Source organism: Ornithorhynchus anatinus, chromosome 7, assembly GCF_004115215.2.
Source record: "Ornithorhynchus anatinus isolate Pmale09 chromosome 7, mOrnAna1.pri.v4, whole genome shotgun sequence".
Classification (NCBI taxonomy): domain Eukaryota; kingdom Metazoa; phylum Chordata; class Mammalia; order Monotremata; family Ornithorhynchidae; genus Ornithorhynchus; species Ornithorhynchus anatinus.
This window is the reverse complement of record NC_041734.1, coordinates 82,837,864-82,859,691: the sequence shown is the minus strand read 5'-3', so window position 1 is coordinate 82,859,691 and position 21,828 is coordinate 82,837,864. Positions and strand designations below refer to the sequence as shown.

The 21,828-nt window shown below is 50.2% G+C and overlaps 1 protein-coding gene across 1 annotated transcript in view; it reads right to left on the bottom strand.

Annotated features, from left to right (window-relative positions):
• The window catches only part of COL5A2 (collagen type V alpha 2 chain), a 114,974-nt gene that overhangs the window by 32,082 nt on the left and 61,064 nt on the right, over positions 1–21,828 (bottom strand). Inside the window, exons 12-24 of the mRNA XM_029069261.2 lie at positions 20,254–20,307; positions 18,552–18,605; positions 16,205–16,258; positions 14,980–15,024; positions 11,149–11,202; positions 8,726–8,770; positions 7,030–7,083; positions 5,915–6,013; positions 5,544–5,588; positions 5,177–5,275; positions 3,946–3,999; positions 3,638–3,745; positions 3,278–3,331 (exon numbers count right to left, since the gene is read on the bottom strand). Coding sequence (XP_028925094.1) covers positions 3,278–3,331; positions 3,638–3,745; positions 3,946–3,999; positions 5,177–5,275; positions 5,544–5,588; positions 5,915–6,013; positions 7,030–7,083; positions 8,726–8,770; positions 11,149–11,202; positions 14,980–15,024; positions 16,205–16,258; positions 18,552–18,605; positions 20,254–20,307 — 819 coding nt within the window. The remainder of the gene's footprint in view (positions 1–3,277; positions 3,332–3,637; positions 3,746–3,945; positions 4,000–5,176; positions 5,276–5,543; positions 5,589–5,914; positions 6,014–7,029; positions 7,084–8,725; positions 8,771–11,148; positions 11,203–14,979; positions 15,025–16,204; positions 16,259–18,551; positions 18,606–20,253; positions 20,308–21,828) is intronic.

Below are 21,828 nucleotides of genomic sequence, written 5' to 3'. Positions count from 1 at the left end.
ATGATGCTGCTAATTCTGCTATTGCTACTATTCATTCATTCATTCAATCATATTTATTGAGCACTTACTGTGTGCAGAGCACCTTACCAAGCAATCAGGAAAGTACAGTACAACGATATATGGTGACATTCCCTGACCACAACGAGCTTACAGTATAGGAAGGGGAGACAGACATCAATACCAATAAATAAAATTACAGATATGTACATAAATGCTGTGGAGGTGGGATGGGGAAAGAGCAACGGGAGCGAGTTAGGGAGATGCGGAAGGGAGTGGGAGATGAGGAAAAGTGGGGTTTAGTTTGGGAAGACATCTTGGAGAAGAGGTGCCTTCAACAAGGCTTTGAAGGTGGGGAGACTCATTGTCTGTACTACTACTGTGGCTACTGCTATTACTAATAATAATAATAATGTTGGTATTTGTTAAGCGCTTAATATGTGTCAAGCACCGTTCTAAGTTCTGGGGTAGACACAAGGTAATCAGGTTATCACACGTAGGGCTCACAGTCTTCATCCCCATTTTACAGATAAGGTCACTGAAGCACAGAGAAGTTTAGTGACTTTGTCCAAGGTCACACAGCTGACAAGCGGTGGAGCCGGGATTAGAACCCATGAACTCTGACTCCCAAGCCTGTGCTCTTTCTACTGAGCCACGCTGCTTCTCTACTGGTACTCCTGTTAATTATGTTGCTACTACTAATAATAATAATTATGGTACTTGTTAAGAACTTATTATGTGCCAAGCACTGTTCTAAGCAATAGCACAGTGTCTAACCCTAACCCTAATCACCCAAGGGCTGGATACAAGTCAATCAAGTTGGACACAGTCCCTATCCCACATGGGCTCACACTCTTAATCCCAATTTTTTACAGATGAGATAACTGAGGCACAGAGGAAGTGAAGTGACTTGCCCAAGGTCACACAGTAGACCTTGGAACCGGGATGAGAACCCAGGATCTTCTGACTCCAAGGCCCGGGCTTAACCACTAAGCCGCGTACTGCTTCTGCTACTCCTCCTACTGCTGCTGCTATTGCTACTCCTATGGCTACCACTGCGGCTAGTTCAGTGGTAGGTAAGCGCTTAGTACAATGCTCTGCACATAGTAAGTGCTCAATAAATACTACTGAAATACTACCAAATGCTGCTAATTGTCCTACTATTACTGCTATGGCTGCTATTGCTATTACTACTGCTACTACTGGGGTTATTACTACTAATAATAATGATGGCATTTGTTGAGCACTTACTATGTGCAAAGCACTGTTCAAAGCGCTGGGGAGGATGCAAGGTGATCAGGTTGTCCCACGTGGGGCTCGCGGTCTTCATCCCCATTTTACAGATGGGATAACTGAGGCCCAGAGAAGTGAAGGGACTTGCCCAGGGTCACATAGCTGCCGAGTGGCGGAGCCGGGATTAGAACCCGTGACCTCTGACTCCCAAGCCCGGGCTTTTTCCACGAAGCCACGCTGCTTCTCTACTGCTGCTGCTACTGCTACCACTACTAATATTCCAGCTACTGCTACTGCTAGAGAAGCAGTGTGGCTCAGTGGCAAGAGCACAGCCTTGGGAGTCAAAGGACGTGGGTTCTTATCCCGGCTCCGCCACTTGCCTGTTGTGTTACCTTGGGCAAGCCTCCTAACTTCTCCATGCTTCAGTTGTCACATCTGTAAAAGGGGATTAAAAGTGTGAGCCCCACGTGGAACAACCTGATTACCTTGTTTCTCTCCCAGCATTTAGAACAGCGCTTGGCACATAGTAAGCACCTAGCAAATACCGAAATTACTATTATTACTACCTCCACTAGCATCAGTGTTACTGAGACTAATAATAATGTTGGTATTTGTTAAGTGCTTACTATGTGCAGGGCACTGTTCTAAGCACTGGGGTAGATACAGGGTAATCAGGTTGTCCCATGTGAGGCTCACAGTTAATCCCCATTTTCCAGATGAGGTAACTGAGGCACAGAGAAGTTAAGTGACTTGCCCACAGTCACACAGCTGACAAGTGACAGAGGCGGGATTAGAACCCATGACCTCTGACTCCGAAGCCCAGGCTCTTTCCACTGAGCCACGCTGCTTCCCCTGACTACTAATATTATTACTATTCTACTAAGATTGCTGCTGCTGCTCTATTAGTACTATTATTACTCTTTACTTCTACTGCTGCTGCTACTAAAACTACAACTACCGTGGCTCAGTGGAAAAAACACAGGCCTGGGAGTCAGAGGTCATGGGTTCTAATCCTGGTTCTGCCACCTGTCAACTCTGTGACCTTGGGCAAGTCACTTCACTTCTCTTTACCTCAGTTACCTCATCTGTAAAAGGGGGATGAAGACTGTGAGCCCCGTGTGGGACAACCTGATTACCTTGTACCTACCCCAGCACTTAGAACAGCGTTTGGCACATAGTAAGTGCTTAACAAATACCAACATTTTATTATTACTATTTCTACCTCTATTACTTCTGTCCATTTTGGAGGACTTGTGCTTCTCTCCCCCCATTTGAATGAAGAGCTCCTCAAGGGCAGGAACCACATCTTCTCATTTTCACTGTACAGAGTGAAGGCACAGAGACCAAAGGAAAGCAAGAGAAACTTGAGCTGCAGTCCCAAACCGAAATCATCAGCTAGATCAGGGGTAAGTGTTTTTTTTCAGCAGCAACATTTATTAAGCACCTACAGAGTGCAAAGCAATAAATTACACGCCTACTGTGGCCAGAGCACTGTACTGGGCCCCCACTACAGAACACTGTACTAATCACCTGGAGAACATGGGCAGAGGACCCTACTGGGCCCCCACTATGTGCAGAATGCTACACTAATCATTTGGGGAACTTACAGTAGAAATAAAAGACTGCTCCCCGCCCTCAAGGAACTCACAATCTAATAAGGGAGGACAACAGGGCCAAACTGTCCAATGGTCAATCGGTCCCCAAGAAACATGTCGAAGGATGAAAAGTCAGTGACAGAACAAATCAGTACCCATCAAATATCAAGCTAGATTGACCATGAGGTGGAGGGAGGAGTGGCTTGGCTGGGAGGCTGGGAATAGTAGCTGGGCCATTGGCCACAATGGCCCTCAGGAATGCCCAGGGAGGGAGGAAACATTCCCAGAAGGGCTCAGAGGAGCGATCCAGGTGCCTGGTACCGGTGATATGACCCAGGCTGCCTACCCGAGGGCACAGCTCAATCTGAGCCAAGCCAGGGGCTGCCCAGGCTACCTCTCTCTCAGAGACAGCATGATCCCACTCCATCCCTAAGGTTGACCTTTAACCTTACCTTTGGCCCCGGCAAACCATCTGAACCAGGAAAGCCTCGGTTTCCGGGAGCACCCTGAAAATCGCCAGAAACCATGGTTACTCTTAGGAAGCAGCAACGACCTGGGGGTATCCCCAGAGCCCCCTCTCCCTCCTTCCCTGACAGTCCTGGGGGTGCCCAAAGACCCTCCCCCTGCCTGCTGCCAGCTCTGGCTGGGCTTGCAGGCCTTCTCCCCCCACTGCCAACTCTGGGGTGGCCATGGGACTTCCTCCCCTGCTCCCCACCAGGTCTGAGTGCCCACAGAAGCCTCCCGTGGTCCAGCCAAAACCCCACTGCCCCCCTGAGATGGCCTGAGATGGCTGGGCCACTGGTGCTCCTTACCCTTTCTCCCACGGGCCCTGGTGGGCCCACCGTGCCCGGATCTCCACGCGGACCCCGTTTCCCTTCCTCTCCAAGTGGGCCGATAGCCCCCTGGATCCCGTGCGGGCCCTGTGGAAGAAATGGCAATGTGAGGGAAGGGCTACCAATGCTGCCCGGCCACCTCATCTCACGATGACTGCTCAGAGTCACGGGCGGTGCCATGATTCCCATCCAAGGAGCCACCAGGCCAGAGGAGGCAGCTCCCCCCGGCCCGGCCTCCAGTCCAAACCAACACGAGCTTGAGTGTCTGCTCGCGAGATGCTACCTACCGGCTCACCCTTGGGTCCCGCCTCTCCCTTGAAGCCTGGCACACCAGGGTCCCCCTAGAACACAGAAGAAACCTACATCAGACATATCCCAGCTCTTCCCCATGGGCAGAGCCCTCTGGAAATCCCACCTCTTCCAGCAAGCCTTCCCTGATCAGTCTCCCAGCATCTATAAGTCAATCAATGGGACTTATTGAGTGTTTACTATGCTCGGGGCCCTGTATTAAGCTCTTGGGAAAGAATAACAGAGTTGGTAGACACAATCCAGCCTCTTCTAGAGCTTCTGGACTCATTTACATCCTCCTTAGCACTCTTGCACAGACGTGTGTTCAATTCAGCGTGGCTTAGAGGATAGAGCAAGGGCCTGGAAGTCAGAAGGACTTGGGTTCTAATCCTGGATCCACCACAAGTCTGCTGTGTGACTTTGGGCAAATCATTTGACTTCTCTGGGCCTCAATTGGCACATCTGTAAAATGGAGATTAAGACTGTGAGCCCATGTGGGAAAGGGTCTGTGTCCAACTTGATTAGCTAGTACCTACCTCAGAGCTTAGAACGGTGCTTGGCACACAGTAATCACTTAACAAGTACTATTATTATTATTATTGTTATTCTAAGAGCCAGATAGATACAAAATTAATCCAGTTAGTTGCAGTCCCTTTCCCACATGGGGCTCACAGCCTAATTAGGAGAGAGAACAGGTACTGAATCCCCATTCTGCAGTTGAAGAAAGTGAGACAGAGAAAAGTGAAGTGAGTTGCCCAAGGTCACGCAGCAGGTAATTTGTGGATCCAGGATTAGAACCCAGGTCCTCTGGCTCCCAGGTTCATGTTTTATCCACTAGGCCATGCTGCTTCTTCAAGTTGGGGAAGACCTTCCCCTGGGGCTGCCAATCACAGCCTGTGCTTGGCCACCTTGTGTCCACCTGAGCCGTGACCAGCAGGTCTTGCTGTGGCCTTGACCCTCTTGCGGCAGTCCCTTAAGGGCCAACTTCTGGGGGCCGGAAGGACCTCCACTGTCTGTCAGCTTGGAAGACCAGCTCTGCCCTCTCCCACTGAGGAAAGATTTGCTTGGAAAATCCCCCTTTTCCCAGAACCACTCTAGACTGAGTCTTGAGTGCCAGTTAAATGAGTCCTGTTTCACCACACCCTGTCATTGGCTCACAAGGCCCTCAGCTCCTGGGGATTTCGGCTCCCAGGTCCCCCGGATCACAGCCCCCAGAAACGCCATCCTCACCGACTGTCCCCGAATTCCAGGAGGCCCTGTGCTGCCCTGGGGTCCCGGGGAGCCTGGTGGTCCTGCCAAACCTGGAGGTCCTGAAGTGCCAGGAGATCCCTGTACAGAGAGAGAGAGAAAGAGTCACACAATCAGACATTCTGGGGGAGGAAGGGAGGCAGGGAGCAGGGAAAGCGGAGTGGAGAAAGAGGGGGAGGGAGGGAGGAAGGGAGGGAAGGGGAAGGAATGGAGAAAGGGAGAAAGGGAGGTATAGAAGAGGCTGAAAATCAGGGAATAAGGAAATGGTGGAAATCAGGGAGGAAGGAAATGGGGGAAGGAAACAGAGAGCCAGATTCTGTAAGGTCCTAGGTTCCGATTGGTTGCTTACCGTCGGTCCCTTGGCGCCGGGCGTGCCATCTGTCCCCATGATTCCCTGGAAAACAGTCCAGAGAAGGTAAGGCTGAGCAGACTCGGAGAGGGGAGCCACACAGGGCTGGCCCCACCTCTCCGCTCAGCCCCAAGGAGTCCAGGCTCACGCTACCCAAGAACTGGTTTCTGTCTGAGGCTCTGAGTCTGTCTGGGGGTTAGTGTCCAGGCAGGGTTGGTGGTCTGTCCGGGGGTTAATGTCTGGGAAGGACTGGTGTCTGCCCATGAGTTGGTGTCCAGACAGGGCTGTCTGGAGCTCCCCAAGCCTGGGGCAGGGGGGATGTCAGAGGCTCAGAGTCTTTCCAGGGGTTAGTATCTGGCTAGGGCACTTACCGGAAGACCTTGGGATCCAGCCGGGCCAGGAGCGCCTGTTTCTCCTCTCTGCCCCTGTGGGCCTTCAGGCCCTCGGGCCCCAGTGGGCCCTGCCTCCCCCTGCAGCCGGGAGAAGGGAAGGCGAAAGGAGGTGAGGAAAGGTCAGCCCAGGAAGGGCGGGGAAGGGTGGAGCCGAACTGGACCTCCGGGTCAGGCTGACAGCTGGCTGGACTGCAGAAGTGGGCTGGGGAGATCAGCATAGCACAGGGGCCCCTGGACTCACACCTGCAGGGCCCCGGAGGGGCTGCCAGGACACACTGCCCAGGGACACTGAGGGATCCCGAGGGGAAACTGAGGGACACTGAGGGGAAACTGAAGGAGACTGAGGAGAAATCAAGGGAAAGCTGAGGGTAGACTAAAGGGACCCTGAGGAACACTGAGGAGAAATTACGAGGAAACTAAGCAAAACCAGGGGAAAACCAAGGAAACTGTGGGAAAACCAAGGGAAACAGGGGAAATAGAGGTCTGCAGGGATGCCAAGCACAGCTGGGATCTGATAAGTCTGTGACTAATAAAGATAATGTCATTTTGGATGCCCTCCGGGCTTCAGGAATTCTTGGAATGTGTGACTCAGAGCAGATGAAAGCAATCCTGGAAGGATAAAATAATCCCAGTTCTGCCCCAGCCGCAGCCCCAGCCCTCTTTTTCCTCTCTTGCTGACTGCTAAAGTCTAATGGGGGGTGGGGGAGCCCCAGGGCAGGCTGTTATAAGGGCACAGTGGCCTGCCTGCCAGCAGGCCGGCAGGGGCCTAACAGGGACACCTCACTATCAGGATCCCTCTGCTGACCTGGCCACAGGGGTAAACTCAGACCAACAGGGAAAGGCTCTGGCTGGTCAGCCTTGGTCCCCAGGGACCGGAGAGATGGGGAAATACATTCAGGTGACTTGGGAAGAAGGCAGATCATTTGGTGACTCCTGGCTCACAGCTTTGAGGGCTTGTGCCTGGGCTTGAGCAGAGCCTCGCTTCCAAGATGGGCTATTCACACTTCCCTCAGAAAGCTTATCCTTGGAGGTGGATAGCAATTTTCTTTTTATGTGCCAATAAAATTCAGTGAAATTGGCCCTGGGTGAGTTACCTTTAAGCCAGGGTTCCCTGGGAACCCAGAAGAGCCCGTAATTCCAAGTGGGCCCTAAAAGACAAAACCAACAAGGAAGGAGACAACAACATCCCTTCATCATCATCATCATCATAATCATCATCATCATTAATCATCAATACTTACTGAACACCTACTGTGTGTAGAGAACATAATATCCTTCCCCTTGTTCTTCCCCACTCCCAGACCCACAACGCTTTTTCCATATTTATCATTTATTTCATTCAATCATACTTATTGAGCTTTTGCTGTGGGCTGGGTGCTATGTGTACTTACTCTGTGCTATGCACTATTTGTATTGATGTCTGCCTCCCTCCCTCTAGACTGTAAGCTTGTTGTAGGCAGGGAATGTGTCTATTTTTGTACTGTACTCTCCTGAGTGCTTAGTACAGTGCTCTGCACACAGGAAGTGCTCAATGAATACAATTGAATGAGTGAATGAATGTGCAGAGTGCTGTACTGGACATCTGTTTTTTGTTTTGAGGTGTATATATATATCTATAATTCCATTTATTTATATTGATGCTATTGATGCCTGTTTACAAGTTTCAATGTCTGCCTCCCCCCTTCTAGACTGTGAGCCCTTTGTGGGCAGGGATTGTCTTTCTTCGTTGCTGAACTGTACTTTCCAAGTGCTTAATAAGTGCTTAAGAAGCAGCATGGCTCAGTGGAAAGAGCCTGGGTTTGGGAGTCAGAGGTCATGGGTTCGAATCCCGGCTCTGCCACTTGTCAGCTGTGTGACTTTGGGCAAGTCACTTCACTTCTCTGTGCCTCAGTTACCTCATTTGTAAAATGGGGATTAACTGTAAGCTTCAAGTAGGACAACCTGATTACCCTGTATCCACCCCAGCGCTTAGAACAGTGTTCTGCACCTAGTAAGCGCTTAACAAATACCAACATTATTATTATTATTAATATAGTGCTCTGCACACTGTAAGTGCTCGATAAATACAATTGAATGAATGAATGAATTAATCTGCTTTTTGCAGAGCTCTGTACTGGATATCTCCTTTCTGCAGAGCTCTGTACTGGCCACCTACCATGTGTTGAGCACTGTACTGCATACTTTTAAAAGACATGGTCCTCGCCCTCAAGAAACTTACATTCTAATGGCAGGGCTTGACTTCATGAATCATTAACATTCACTGGTCAAGACCTAAATGTGTAAATAGCTGGCCAATGAAGCAATTAAACAATGGTATTTACTGAGCACTGTATGCAAAGTACAGTATTAAGCACTTGGGAGAGATCAATTCAATAGAGTTGGTAGACATGACCCTGCCCTCCAGGCCAGAGAACAGCCACCAGCTGGAGCCCAAGGGCAGGACCACGGCCAGCTAACCAGCACATCGGGGCCCAAGATAAGGAACTTGGCCAGCTAATCAGCTCTCCCCAGGGCATAAAGGTAGGACCCAATCAATCAATCAATCAATCAATGACATTTATTGAGTGCTTACTATGTGCAGAGCCCTGTACAATACAGCAGAAAAAGCAGATGCTGCCCTGCCCCTAAGGAGCTTAGAGTTTAGAAGATGAGCTTACAGTCTAAACAGCTCTCCCCAGGGCAGGAGGATGGGATGACCCATAGCCCAGAACACATGAGCTTTCAACACAGAGAATGCTAAGTTCAGCAAAGTAGAATCTAGCATGGGAAATGATACGGAAGAAAGCTTACCATTGGCCCCGGCTTTCCCGGCATTCCATGGGCACCACGCTGGCCCTAGGCAGGAAAACGACAAAGGCATAGTGAGAATTACAGCTGGGACCATGAGGTCCCTCAAAGGATTCAGTCTTGAAACCACTCTCTCCTCCAGCTTCAGCTCTTTGGCCCGGACCCAGTGGCCCAAGAAGAACAACTGAGCTTTACAGTAACCATTGGCCTAGTGGGTTTGGGTCTTGTCAATTCTGGGGAAGGAGACGGGCAGGTTGGTCAATTCTGTACCCAGAGCTGGATTGTTAGCTGAAGTATTTCTCACACTTCAAATCAATCCATCGAAATTATTGAGCACTTACTAAACCCTGTACTAAGTGCTTGGGAGAGTTCTAAATATGACAGAGTTGGTAGGTATGTTCCCTATCCACAAGGAGCTCACAGTCACGAGAAGCAGCGTGGCTTAGTGGAAAGAGCGTGGGCTTGAGAGTCAGAGGACGTGGGTTCTAACCCCGGCTCTGTCACTTGTCTGCTCTGTGACCTTGGGAAAGTCACAACTTCTCTGTGCCTCAGTTACCTCATCTGTAAAATGGGGATTAAGATGGGGATTAAGACTGTAAACCCCATGTGGGACAACCTGGTTAGCTTGTATCTACCCCAGCGCTTAGAACAGTGCTTGGCACATAGTAAGCGCTTGACAAATGCCATCATTATTAAAAATTAATTAATAATAATTTGAAGGGGAGACATTCATTAAAATAAATTATGGATACATGGGGTTGAGAGTGGGGTGAATATCAAGTGCTTAGGGGACAGATCCAAAGTGCTCAGGCCTTTTTCAATCTCATCAGCAGAATTTACTCCTCCCTCAAGCAATGGATCTATCAGCACAGTACAAAGTCTTTGCTCTCGTAAAAATACTTGAGAAAAATCATCTTGCTGACCCAGTAGATATCATTAGGCACTAGATATACCAATGGGTGCCATTAAAGGTGACGCTATTGAACTGTTTAAAGAGTAATGGTGTGTACACATTTTTGTTTGTATGAATTTTCAATGGCTCCTTCCATCTGGGGAGTTCAGAGCTTGCAAACATTAATCCCTCAATTCTCGTGATAGCACAGATGTCCTCATTTGACAAAATGGCAAACCAATATCCTCAGAATCCCAAGACCACATTGGGCACTCTTGGCCGGAGTCAGAGATTGGAGATGACAACTCTCATTTCCGGGCCAGGCATGTCATCCCCTTCCTTGGGGGGGAGACCCTGCACCGAGTTCAGACTGTGTATGTTGTGGGGCCGGGGGGCAGGGGCGGAGGTGGGGCGTCACAGAAGGGGGGCAGTGGTCAGTGGGGAAGGGGAGGGAAGGGGTCTAAGCCCATTCTTCCAGAGTCCAAAGGCACAATGAGCATGCCTACATACAAACTGAGTTAATGAAGCAGCTTACAGTCTTTGAGCTCTGTGGATGACTGAGAGAGGAGCTGAGCTATTAAAAGTTACACGTTTTGGGGCCAGGCAACGGGGGCTTGGCCTCAACACAAACAAAGCCATTTTGAGCAAGAGCCCCAGTCTCCAACCGAGTTGATGCTGGGAAGGCCATTTTGCAAAAATGGCCCCTTCTCCCAGCCCCAGGCGGCTTCCAGCTTTGTCTTCCGCCCCGCCTAGGGGCTAGGAAGGACTGGGACATTCTAGCCCACCCTGAACATGTCCTTAGCATCAACACCTCCAACTTGGAGACAAACACTGGGAAATAGGATCGTCAGAGGGTAGAAGAGGTGCCAGGAAGGTTGGATCTTCAACTGGGCTCGAAGTTACTCTCCCCTGACTATCCTGAAATGACCTCAAGAGAGTAGCTTCTGCCTGAACTGGGAAAATGTGTAAATAGCTGGCCCATAAATCAGTGGTATTTATTGAGTACTATGTGCAAAGCATTGCACTAAGCACTTGGGAGAGTACAACACAATAGAGTTAATAGAAATGGCCCCTGCCTTCAAGGTCATGAGCACTGGCATGAGGACAGGAACACAGCCAGCCAACCAGCACTCACCAGGGCACAAGGGTGGGACCACAGCTAGCCAACCAGATCTCCCTAGCCAGCCATGGACTCAGGCACCACCAACAAAAGGGGGAAACTGAGTCCCAGAGGTCAGAGCTTCAAGCCTATGGCTCCTGTGGAATATACCCAAGTGGTGTAGAAGGCAGAGGTACTAACTCTACCAAACTGAGGAACGGTTTTCCACCTGCTCCTCTGGCCTACCCAGCAGGCACAAAAGCAGCTCAAGCTTCCCGGGTTCCCCAAATTTCAAACCCCTCCCTGTGCCCACCCCGGTCTCCCTGCACACTCAGTCTTCACACCCCAACTCTCTATCCCAGAGTGGGTCAAAGCCAAGAATTCCAGATTCGGGATCTCAGAGAGCTTTTCCTCTGCAGTGGCCACGGCACTTACCGGAGAGCCTGGGGGGCCGAGGCGTCCTCTCTCTCCTGGCATCCCTCTCGGGCCCTGTTGGGGTGACATATCAGAAACATTCTTTAATGAGATTTTGTACCTCGCTGAGCCTAGCTGACAGGCTCAGCCTGGGAAGTAACACTGAGCAGAGCAGCGCTTCTTATCTGCAGGCATTCCCAGGATTCCTCCGGGCTTCCCAGAACCCTCACCCGCCTTCATCCCCACAACTAGATGTGCTCCCATACCTCCCAGAATGAGAATTCATTCCACAGTGTCCAAGATTCTGACAGTGAGTGTTGTTCCAGGCATTGGAGCCTTAGGGAGGATATGGGCTGCTTAGGCTGGGCATGGGAGGGTAAGTGTATGTGTGTGTCTGTGACTGAGTGAGTGCGTGCAAACAAGCATATGTGAATGTATGTTTGTGTGCATGCAAGTGTGTTTATGAATGCAAATGTGTGTGCTCCTCATGTGTCTCTGTGTGCACCATTGGGACCACAAGTATGTACATAAGTGTCTGTGAGCACTCGTGGATATACACGCATGTGTGTAAGTGTGTGTGTTTGGGGAAGCAAACTGCCCTTTGTCTCAAGAGATGTAAATGTCGAGAGTTGTCGCCTCAGCACAATGTACCCAGTCCAGCCATGCCAACACCTGGGAAACTGAGTGTGCCCAGAGCCACGAAGGGAAAGAGGGCCCAGAGACATGAGGGGGCTGGGGGAAGAGGCCTGGAGCCATGGAGGTGGGGAGGGGCAGGAGGAAGAGTACCCAGAGTCATGAAGAGGAAGAAGCCTGGAGCCAAAGAGGGGAAGAACACCCAGAGCCATGAGAAGAGGGTCCAGCAGCTGTGGAAACCATTGATAACCTGACAGCTCAGACCTTCCCTCCAGGTGCTGCCGGAGACCTGGTCTGCCCCCCGAGCCCTACCCCTGCCCCCGGTCCCAGGAGTAAGGCCCAGACCAAACTGCCCAGAGGCTGTGCCTCAAAGCTCAGACACCAACTGGCCAGCCAGCGGGGAGTCTTTCTGAGGAGCCGGTACCTGGATGGGGAGACCAAGCACGGCACAGGGTGGAGAGAGGATGCAGTATTGATGTTTTAGTGAGAGGATTTGGGGGTGACTCTGTCAGTAAAGTCTGCAGCCCCTTGGAAGGCAGGTCAACTTGTCTGAATAAACCTGTGACCGACCTGCTGGACCTGAGAAGGGACTGGGCCCTGCAGGGCGAGGAACTGTACATATATAAACCCGGCTGAACACACATGTGACCAACCTGCCAAACCTAAGGGGTTACTGGTCCCCGCAGGGTGAGGAGCTGTACACAAGTAAACTTGTCTGACCCCGCCTGTGACCAACCAGACCAGAAGGGCTGCAGTGGGGCAGTGGGGCAGGAGTCCAGGATTTTCTCCAAGAGAAGAGGGCAGTTTGCATTATTCCCTGATTGTCACTTTTAAAGCCACTAGGGAACAACCTCCCCACCCCCACCACAACAGGAAGAACTCCTCAGAAACTCCTTGACACAGGCTCAGAGCTATCTCCGAGGATGAACTGGATTTAGACACACATCTGACTCCTTGAGACACTGCCAGGCCTTCTCCCCAGGCTACCTCGCATCCGACAGATGTTCCAGAGGAATCGTTGCCAGAATAAATTCCGCTTCCATTAAAGTGTCCGCCATGGTTGTCTGGGATGTTTGCAGTTCTCGGAGTGACACCCACACCCCTGGACTCCACCCCACCGATAGCCACGTCATCTTCAGCCCAGTGCACGGCTCTAATCCCAGATGAACGAGCCGCCCAGTTGAGGGACTCCTGGTTCCCGCTATGATGGAGTCTCCCCAAACCCAGCCTCTACTGGACATTCATTCTCAGCCAATAAGGGACTTGGATTACAGGAAACTGCAGATTTGCAGCCCCCTCGTGGCTGACAGACTGAAAGACTCTTCCCAAAACCTGGACCTCCTGCCAGGACCGGGAAGCCAAAGGAGAATGTGGACGAATGATTTCATCTCTCAGAAAGCCCTCCCAGTGGTGGGGGCTGCTGGGGTCAACGAGCCACGGGGGGTTGGCTTTTGCTAGTCCATTCCCAGGGCCTGGAGAAACCAAGGGTGGGAGCCCATTGATGGACCAGTTGCCAGGGCTGGACAATTCATTTATTCAGTCGTATTTACTGAGTGCTTACTGTATGCAGAACACTGTAATAAGTGCTTGGAAAGTACTATTTGGCAACAGAAAGAGATATTCCCTACCCAACGAGGCCTCCCACTGCCACACCCCCACACAGAGACACAGATTCACGTGGCGTCAAATCTAGCATGAGGTGCCCAAGCACAGTGGACTCTTTTCTACCTCCCTTCGAACCTTGACCCACCTCACCCTTCCTGTTCTCAACTCCTGATGCCCCTCGACCTCCTCTCCTCCACTGCTGAACCCTCCTCTACCTCCTCCTCTCCATTCCTGACCCCTCTTGGCCTCCTCAATCAATCAATGGTATTTATTGGAAGTTTACTTTTTGCAGAGCACTATACTTAGCGCCTGGGAGAGTGCAATACAATAAAGTAGGTGGATGTGATTTCTGCTCACAGGGAACTTGTAATAATAATAATAATACTAATGTTGGTATTTGTTAAGTGCTTACTATGTACAAAGCACTGTTCTAAGCAGTGGGGTAGATACAAGGTGATCAGGTTGTCCCATGTGGCTCACAGTTTTAATCCCCATTTTACAGATGAGGTAACTGAAGTACAGAGAAGTAAAGTGACTTGCCCAAAGTCACACAGCTGGCAAGCGGCAGAGCTGGAATTAGAACCCATGACCTCTCTCTCCCAAGTCCAGGCTCTTTCCACTGAGCCATGCTGCTTAGGTAATAGTCACCTAACCCCACTCAGCTCCCTCCTCTCCATTCCTGACTCCTCTTGGCCTTCTCAATCAATAGTATTTACTGAGAGTTTACTGTTTGCAGAGCACTGTACTAAGCACTTGGAAGAGTACAGTATGATAAAGTAGGTAGACGCAATTCCTGCTCACAAGGAACCTACAGTCTCATTCATTCAATCGCATTTATTTAGTGCTTACTGTGTGTGGAGCATTCAATCATTCATTCATTTGTATTTATTGAGCACTTACCGTGTGCAGAGCATTGTACTAAGCTCTTGGAAGAGTACAATACAACAAAAAACAGACACATTCCCTGCCCACAACAAGCTTAGTCTAGAGAGGGGATTACAGTCTAGAGGGGCACTGTATTGAACACTCCTGACCCCTCTTGGACTCCTTCCCGCACCTTGACTCCTGGCTCAAATGACGTGCCAACATGGGCTCTGTGCAGGATAAGCATGTGGAAGCACATTCTACTCTCTGCTCTGAGGTAAGGCCTGTTAAGGCCATCCAGAAATTCAGCCTCACTGGATTCTGGTTTTCCCTGGAAGTTGAACAATAATGATCTGACTCTTTCTGCAGAACATACAGAAGCTCCTCAACTTCTCCTCACCTACAACAGCGATGGCCCAGCCAGAAAGGCCCAGCCAATGCCACCTTAAACTGGTTTGACCAAACTGATGTCACTGGACACAGGAAACAGACTTTCTGTGTGGCTGGGGGCTTTTGGAGAGCAACAGAAACTTCCAAGCTCGCAGAAGGCTTCCAGAAGGATTCGATTCACCTCCTGCCACCTGGAAGGCCAAAGTCTGCGGCAGTCATAAGGTGAATATTGGCTATTCACCCATCACTTTCAGTACTCATAATGTGCATACTGAGAATCCATTGGCTGCCACACACAGTACTAAGCACTGTCAGAGGCAGTCACACCCCTTGGTTCTAAGAAGGAACAGCGATACTCACCACTGGACCCATTGCTCCCATGGCACCTGTGGGTCCGGACTCGCCCTATGAGGGAATGAGAAATGATATGTCATAGGAAGGAAAAGGCCCATCTGATCACCGTCAGCTCTCTGAGTTCCTGAGAGGCAGGGCCCCTGGCTTTCTCACCTCAATTGCCCCAGAGAATCCAGCAGCACCTGCTCTAAACCCAGAGTCACTATGGCATAATGGTAATTCTACTGGAATGCCACCAGCATCCCCCTGCATTTGGTTCCAGATTTGCCCAAAATCCTGAGATTCTCTCTCTTGTTCTTGGGCAACCCAACCCACACTTCACTTAGGTGCAAGTGTCCAATGATACCAGCCCTATAATGGCCTGAGGTTTGGAGACGTGTCAAAAACAATGGGGAAGTAGTTGGGGGAGGCATCTGTTCAACTAGTCAAGCAATCACCAAAAAATGATGCCCACTGTTCAGGGATGGGTGAGGTTCCTTGAGGTCCCTGGGGTTGGGGGAAAGGGTGTTAAGGAAATCCTTGGGCAAATGCCTATGCTGGGTCACTGGGGGAGTCAGGTATGGAGAGGAGAGAGTGAGAGATGTTGGATGGTCAGTGCTGGGTCATTGAGAGAGTCGGGGATAGAGAGGGGAGAATCGGGATAATAATGTAATAATAATGATGGCATTTGTTAAGCACTTACTATGTGCCAGGCACTGTACTAAGTGCTAGAGTGGATGATGGGTGATCTGTGCTGGGTCACTGGGGGAGAGTCAGGGTTAGAGAGGAAAGAGTGAGGGATGATAGTCTATGCTGAATCACTGGAGGACAGTCAGAACCAGAGAAGGGAGAGTCAGAGGGGTTGGATGGTCCATTCTGGGTCACTGGGAAAGTCAGGGATGGAAAGGGGAGAATCAAGTGTGTTGGATGGTCTGTGCTGGGTCATTGGAAGAGAGCCAGGATGAGAGAGGGGAAAGTCAGGGGGAATGGATGATCTGTGTTGGGTCACTGGGGGAGAATCAGGGATGGAGAGGGGAGAGTCAGGGGTATTGGATGGTCCATCCCAAGCCATGAGGGTTGGTGTCCAGGAGGGTTACCAGCACAGGGTCTCTCGGAACATCCTGGTGCCTTCATCAGGGCTCTATCTGGAGGCCATGCAGCTGGCCAAAAAGATCCTGTGAATATTCTCCTAGGACCTTATTTTTGAGCAACTCTTCAGTCCCTATCCTGTGGGCAAGAACTTGCTCATTACCTTGGACCCAGTCGCTCCGACTTCTCCTTTAGGGCCATCGAGACCTTTGTGCCCCTGAAAAGAGAAACAATCACAGGATTTGTGTTTTGCACCGCTTCTCCTGTATGGGCTGGGACCACACAGCATCTCCTGGGTGGTATGAACTGTAAATCTTCCCCAGAGTGTTCTGGACTACATAGTTTCCCGGGTAGTCCGGACCACACAGATTCTCCTGGGTGTTCGTTCCCACACAGCTTCCTTAGGGTGTTCTGGACCGTTCAGCTTCCCTGGGGTGCTCTGTATCGCACAGCTTCTTCTGAGTGGTCCACATTGCACAGCTCTCCCTGGGTAGTCCAGCCTGCACAGCTTCCCCTGGGTGGTCCGGACCACACAGTTTTCCCAGTGGCCCCCACTCAGTTCTTGTCTCCCAGGCCTCAGGCTACACGGCCACTTGGGAGGTTCCTTCTTCCTTCTTTCCCTTTCCGGTTCTTGGAAACGAAGTCATTTACAGAATTCAGCTCTGAGTCCCACTCTGAACTGTGTATTGCCAGTCTCACTGCAGAGACCTGCCACGAGCGCTACCAAGGGCACTGCAAGCACTAACACAGGAAGTACCGCCGACAACCATGAGGATGACTGCAAGAAGTATCTCGGATACAAGCACAGAGGTTACCGCAAGCTCTACTGTGGGTACTAGTACAGGTAGGCCCACAGGCAGTACCACTGGTACTACTACAAACAGTACTTCAGGCAGTACCATGGGCAGTACCACGGGTACAATCACAGGCATTATTCATTCATTCATTCAATAGTGTTTATTGAGCACTTACTATGTGCAGAGCACTATACTAAGAGCTTGGAATGAACAATTCGGCAACAGAGAGAGACACTCCCTGCCCAATGACGGGCTCACAGTCTAAATGGGGGAGACAGACAGCATTACCACAGGCAGGACCATGGGCACAACAATGAGCAGTATTATGGGCAGTATTATGGGCACAACTACAAGCACTACCACAGGCAGTTAGTGCCACAGACAGTACCGTGAACAGTATCGTGGGCACAACCGTGAGTACTTTCTGGGCAGTCTTATGGGCATCACCACAGGCACAACTACAAGCACTAATAATAATAATAATAATAATAATAATAATGGTATTTGTTAAGTGCTCACTATATGCCAGGCAATTTACTAAGCGCTGGGGTGGAGACAAGCAAATTGGGTTAGACACAGTCCCTGTCCTTCGTGGAGCTCACACTCGTAATCCCCATTTTACAGATGAGGGAACTGAGGCACAGAGAAATGAAGTGACTTGCCCAAGGCCACACAGCAGACAAGTGTTCAGCGTGGCTCAGTGGAAAGAGTGTGGGCTTGGGAGTCAGAGGTCACAGGTTCTAATCCCGGCTCCACTGTTAGTCAGCTGTGTGACCTTGGGCATGTCACTTAACTTCTCTGTGCCTCAATTACCTCATCTGTCAAATGGGGATTAAAACTGTGAACCCCACGTGGGACAACCTGATCACCTTGTATCCCCCAGCGCTTAGAACAGTGCTTTGCACATAGTAAGCACTTAAATACCACAATTTATTTTATTTAGGTGGCGGAGCAGGGATTAGAACCCACTACTTCTGATTCTCAAGCCCATGCTCTTCCTGCTAAACCACACTGCTTCCGCAGCCACCACCATTCATTCAATTATATTTGTTGAGTGCTTACTGTGTGCAGAGCACCATACTAAGCGCTTGGAAGAGTACAATATAATAATACTAAACAGACATTTCCTGCCCACAGTGAACTTACAGTCTAGGGTAGCACTACCACAGGCCATACTATGGGCAGTCCCATGGGGACTACCATGGTCCAATAAAATCTTTTTTTTTTTTTTTACTGCAAAAGCACAGAATATATTGGGAGCTGCCAGTTACTCATATATTCTGCTACCTGTGAGTCAGGGATACCCTGGGGAGACACTCCCAGCATCATCAGCAGTTTTGGCAGACACACTTCACTCCCAGACTTTGTGGTGGGTGATCCCGCCTTGCTATCTGATGCTCACTATGAAACGTGGCTGACGTTGACCGAACTACTCAGGGCACTGAATGGGGGGCCCAAGACCGGTCCATACAGAAGACTGGACAGCCCTAGTCTGCTGAGATCTTTCATTAGCTCTGAACTTGAAGCCACATTTTGACCACACTCTCTGATAGTCTTTCAGACCACACTGACTTCTGTGACTTATTTTTCCTCCTTGTCTATCAGTGCATCATGGGACAGTGTGCTGTCTATACAACAGAATACTAGGACAGTGTTCGGTTCTGTGAGACCTGTGAGTGGATAAATAAGTTAATATTAGGGAATCACACTTACTCTGTGACCCTTTAGACCAGGAAGACCAGGGGCACCGGGAAAGCCTCGAGCTCCCTAAGGAAAGAGCAGAAAAACACTGAGTCGTTTATTAGAAACAGACAAACCTCAAGTGTCCAGAGAACAACACTATAAACAATTTAGCTACAATGTCAGCAATAATGATAATAATTATGGCATTTATTACATGCTTGCTGTGTGCTAAGTGCCAGAAAAAGGTCATGAGATCTGAGACAACCTCTGCCTCCCCCTCATCTGCACTCCCCAGGGCTTATTAAAATGAATTGTGGTCACTTATTGGCCCATTGTATAGGGCATTGTGTGCTCATGCAAGAACAGCAAACATCACTGTAGTTAATTGTAGTTAATTGTACAAATTGTACAATTTGTCAAATTGTAGTTAATCCCAGAGTCAGACCTATATGTCACCTCTTTCTCTTACTTCAGGGTGTGACATCAAGATTCCTTACCTACATGAGAAGACCAAACCACTATCATTGTAACATCCACCACTGGGATGGCATCCAGAGACCCCCAACTTGGCCAGGCCACTATCTCTGGCATGAGGAATGCCTACACCGTCCTCCTTCGAAAAATGTCTGGCCTTTTCTCCAACATTTCTGGGGCAGGGATGCCCTCTATTCCCTACATCTACCCAGGCAACTCTCCTGAGACAAACGTTCTCCCCTGATCTGGTCTCCAGCCACCCTGGGGAACTATAGCTCAGCACCCTCCCCATAAAGCCTCGCATCCCTGGACATTCCCCTGGAGAGAGCTGGGAGGGAGGAAGTTCCTCTTCCAAGCAAAGATGGTGTTCCAGATGTGCAGAAGCCCCATAAACTCTCCTGTACATCTGGCTCATGACACCGAGCACACCCCACCCCAGCGTGGCACATCTGGGATTTGCTGTAGAGTATGCGAATTTCTTCCCATGGCAGCACCGGGAGGTCCTCTGAAGCAGATCGGGGAGGGAGAATCAAGGGCTCTGGGCTGGTGTGGATGCAAGGCTGGCTGGGAAATGGCCAGCTGGACTCCTGGCCCAGCCTCCTGCCTGCCAGCTGTGTCTCTGCTCCTGCCTCCACCGACTCCCCCGACCCAGAAAGCAGGTTTAGTGGTCATCACCCTACCCCATTGTCAGACTGTGACAGACATGCAAAAACAAGCAGAATTCCTTCCAAGAAACAGTTGCCCCATGTGATGCCACCAGGGACTGGGCAGGCAATGTGGGGCGGTCCCAGCAGGAGGGATGATGGGGTCCAGGGACTACTTCTGGCTGCCCAATTGCCCAGGATCATGCCAATCCCTTGGGATTGCTTTGGATACTTGTCATATCTACTGTGGTGAATGCTGATTGCCCAAAAATCCCTTGGAAAGAGAAACCCTGGGGCCAGGAAAACGAGGAGAGGCTGGATTGCCCTGTGATCTTGTGAAGTGCCGGTCAGTTCAAAGGAGGTCTCTCTTTGCATGTCAGGACAGTAAACAGATTTTCATCACTCCAAGGAACAGTACTCATTTCCTTCAAACTCAGGCAGCCTTTGGGATAAACCCAATCCAGGAAAATGGGATTGGTTATCTCTCTGGTACCAAAACCTGTGTTTCCAATCCACAAAACAATGCTTCCTGACGGCAATGCCTCACCCCTTGTCAATTAAACACCTGTCTTGTACTGCCACGTGCAATGCCCAGACCCCTGCAGTATTCTTACCGGAGAGCCTGAGAATCCAACTTCACCTGAGTTTCCATTTCTTCCCGACTCACCCTTAACATTGGAAAAAGAGGGAAAATGTGAGACGACTCAGAGTGTGCTTGTCCCGACCCAGTTGTCAGTGGCTTGGGGTCTGGCAGTGACATGTGTCAACACCGTGTCTTTTATTAAGTTTTCATTGCTGTCATTTACCTCACCAAGCTCGCCATGATCCTTCAATCCCCTGATTCCTGTCTGTCCATCCCAATCCTCTTCTCCCACCTCCCCTCCCCAACCCCCCTCCCACCCAACTCCTTCCCTCCCCTTGCACCTCCCCCACCTCTCCTCCCCACTCCATCCCTGTCCTCCTGTCCAGCACCATCCCTAATCCCCCTCTCCCAGCTTTGGCCCCCCGTCAACTCACTCCAATCCAAACCCTCCCTACCCCTGGGCCTGTCCCCTCCCTCGCTACCACCTATATAGCTTCAGCCAAGTGTGGCTTGTGGAACCCCTGCTCCATCATAGGGAAGCTTCCCTTCATCCTTGACCTGTTCCTGCCTCAGTCACTCCTCTTCCTCGCCATCACTGAAACCTGACTTCCCCCAGATGATACGATCTCCCCTGCTACTCTCTGCAGAGGGGACCTTATCTTCTCCCACTCCCCCAGACTCACTGGGAAAGGAGGAAGAGTTAGCTTCTTTCTTAATAATCATGTTGGTATTTGTGAAGTGCTTACTATGTGCAGAGCACTGTTCTAAGCGCTGGGGTAGACACAGGGTAATCAGGTTGTCCCACACAAGGCTCACGGTCTTAATCCCCATTTTACAGATGAGGTAACTGAGGCACAGAGAAGTGAAGTGACTTGCCTACAGTCACACAGATGACAAGTGGCAGAGCCGGCATTCGAACCCGTGACCTCTGACTCCCAAGCCTGTGCTCTTTCCACTGAGCCACGCTGCTTTCTTGCGCCCCAGTGCCGCTTTTGCACCATCCCTCTTGCCCCTTCCCTTTCTTTCCCTTCCTCTGAATCTCAGATCATCTGCCTCTACCACCCACTCCAGTTTCTAATAGCTATCATCTACCGCCTCCTAGGTTTCACTTCTTTAATCATTTTGATCCTTTTCTCACATTCTTTCTCTCTCCATGCCCACTTTGATCTTTGGGGACTTTAATATCCAGATAGATGTTCTTGATGATCCTTCTGCTGCCTGCCTTCTATCACTCCTCAACTCTGCAGACTTCCTACTCCATCCCACCTCGCCCACTCACCCACTTGGACAACACACTCAATCTCATCATCTCTAACCACTGCACAATCTCTGCCCTCAACAACTCTGAAATCCCTCTATCTGATCACAACTTTCTCACTTGCCTCCTCTCCCACACACCTCTTCCCTGTAAATCTGTACTATTCCCCCATATAGACCTCCAATCTCTGGACCCTATCCAATTTTCTCAGCTCATCATAACCCGCTTAACCTCCATACCCTCAAGCACTCAGCACAGTGCTCTGCACACAGTAAGCACTCAATAAATACAATTGAATGAACTACCCATCCTTGATGACCAAATAGATGCTCTCAACACCACCCTTTT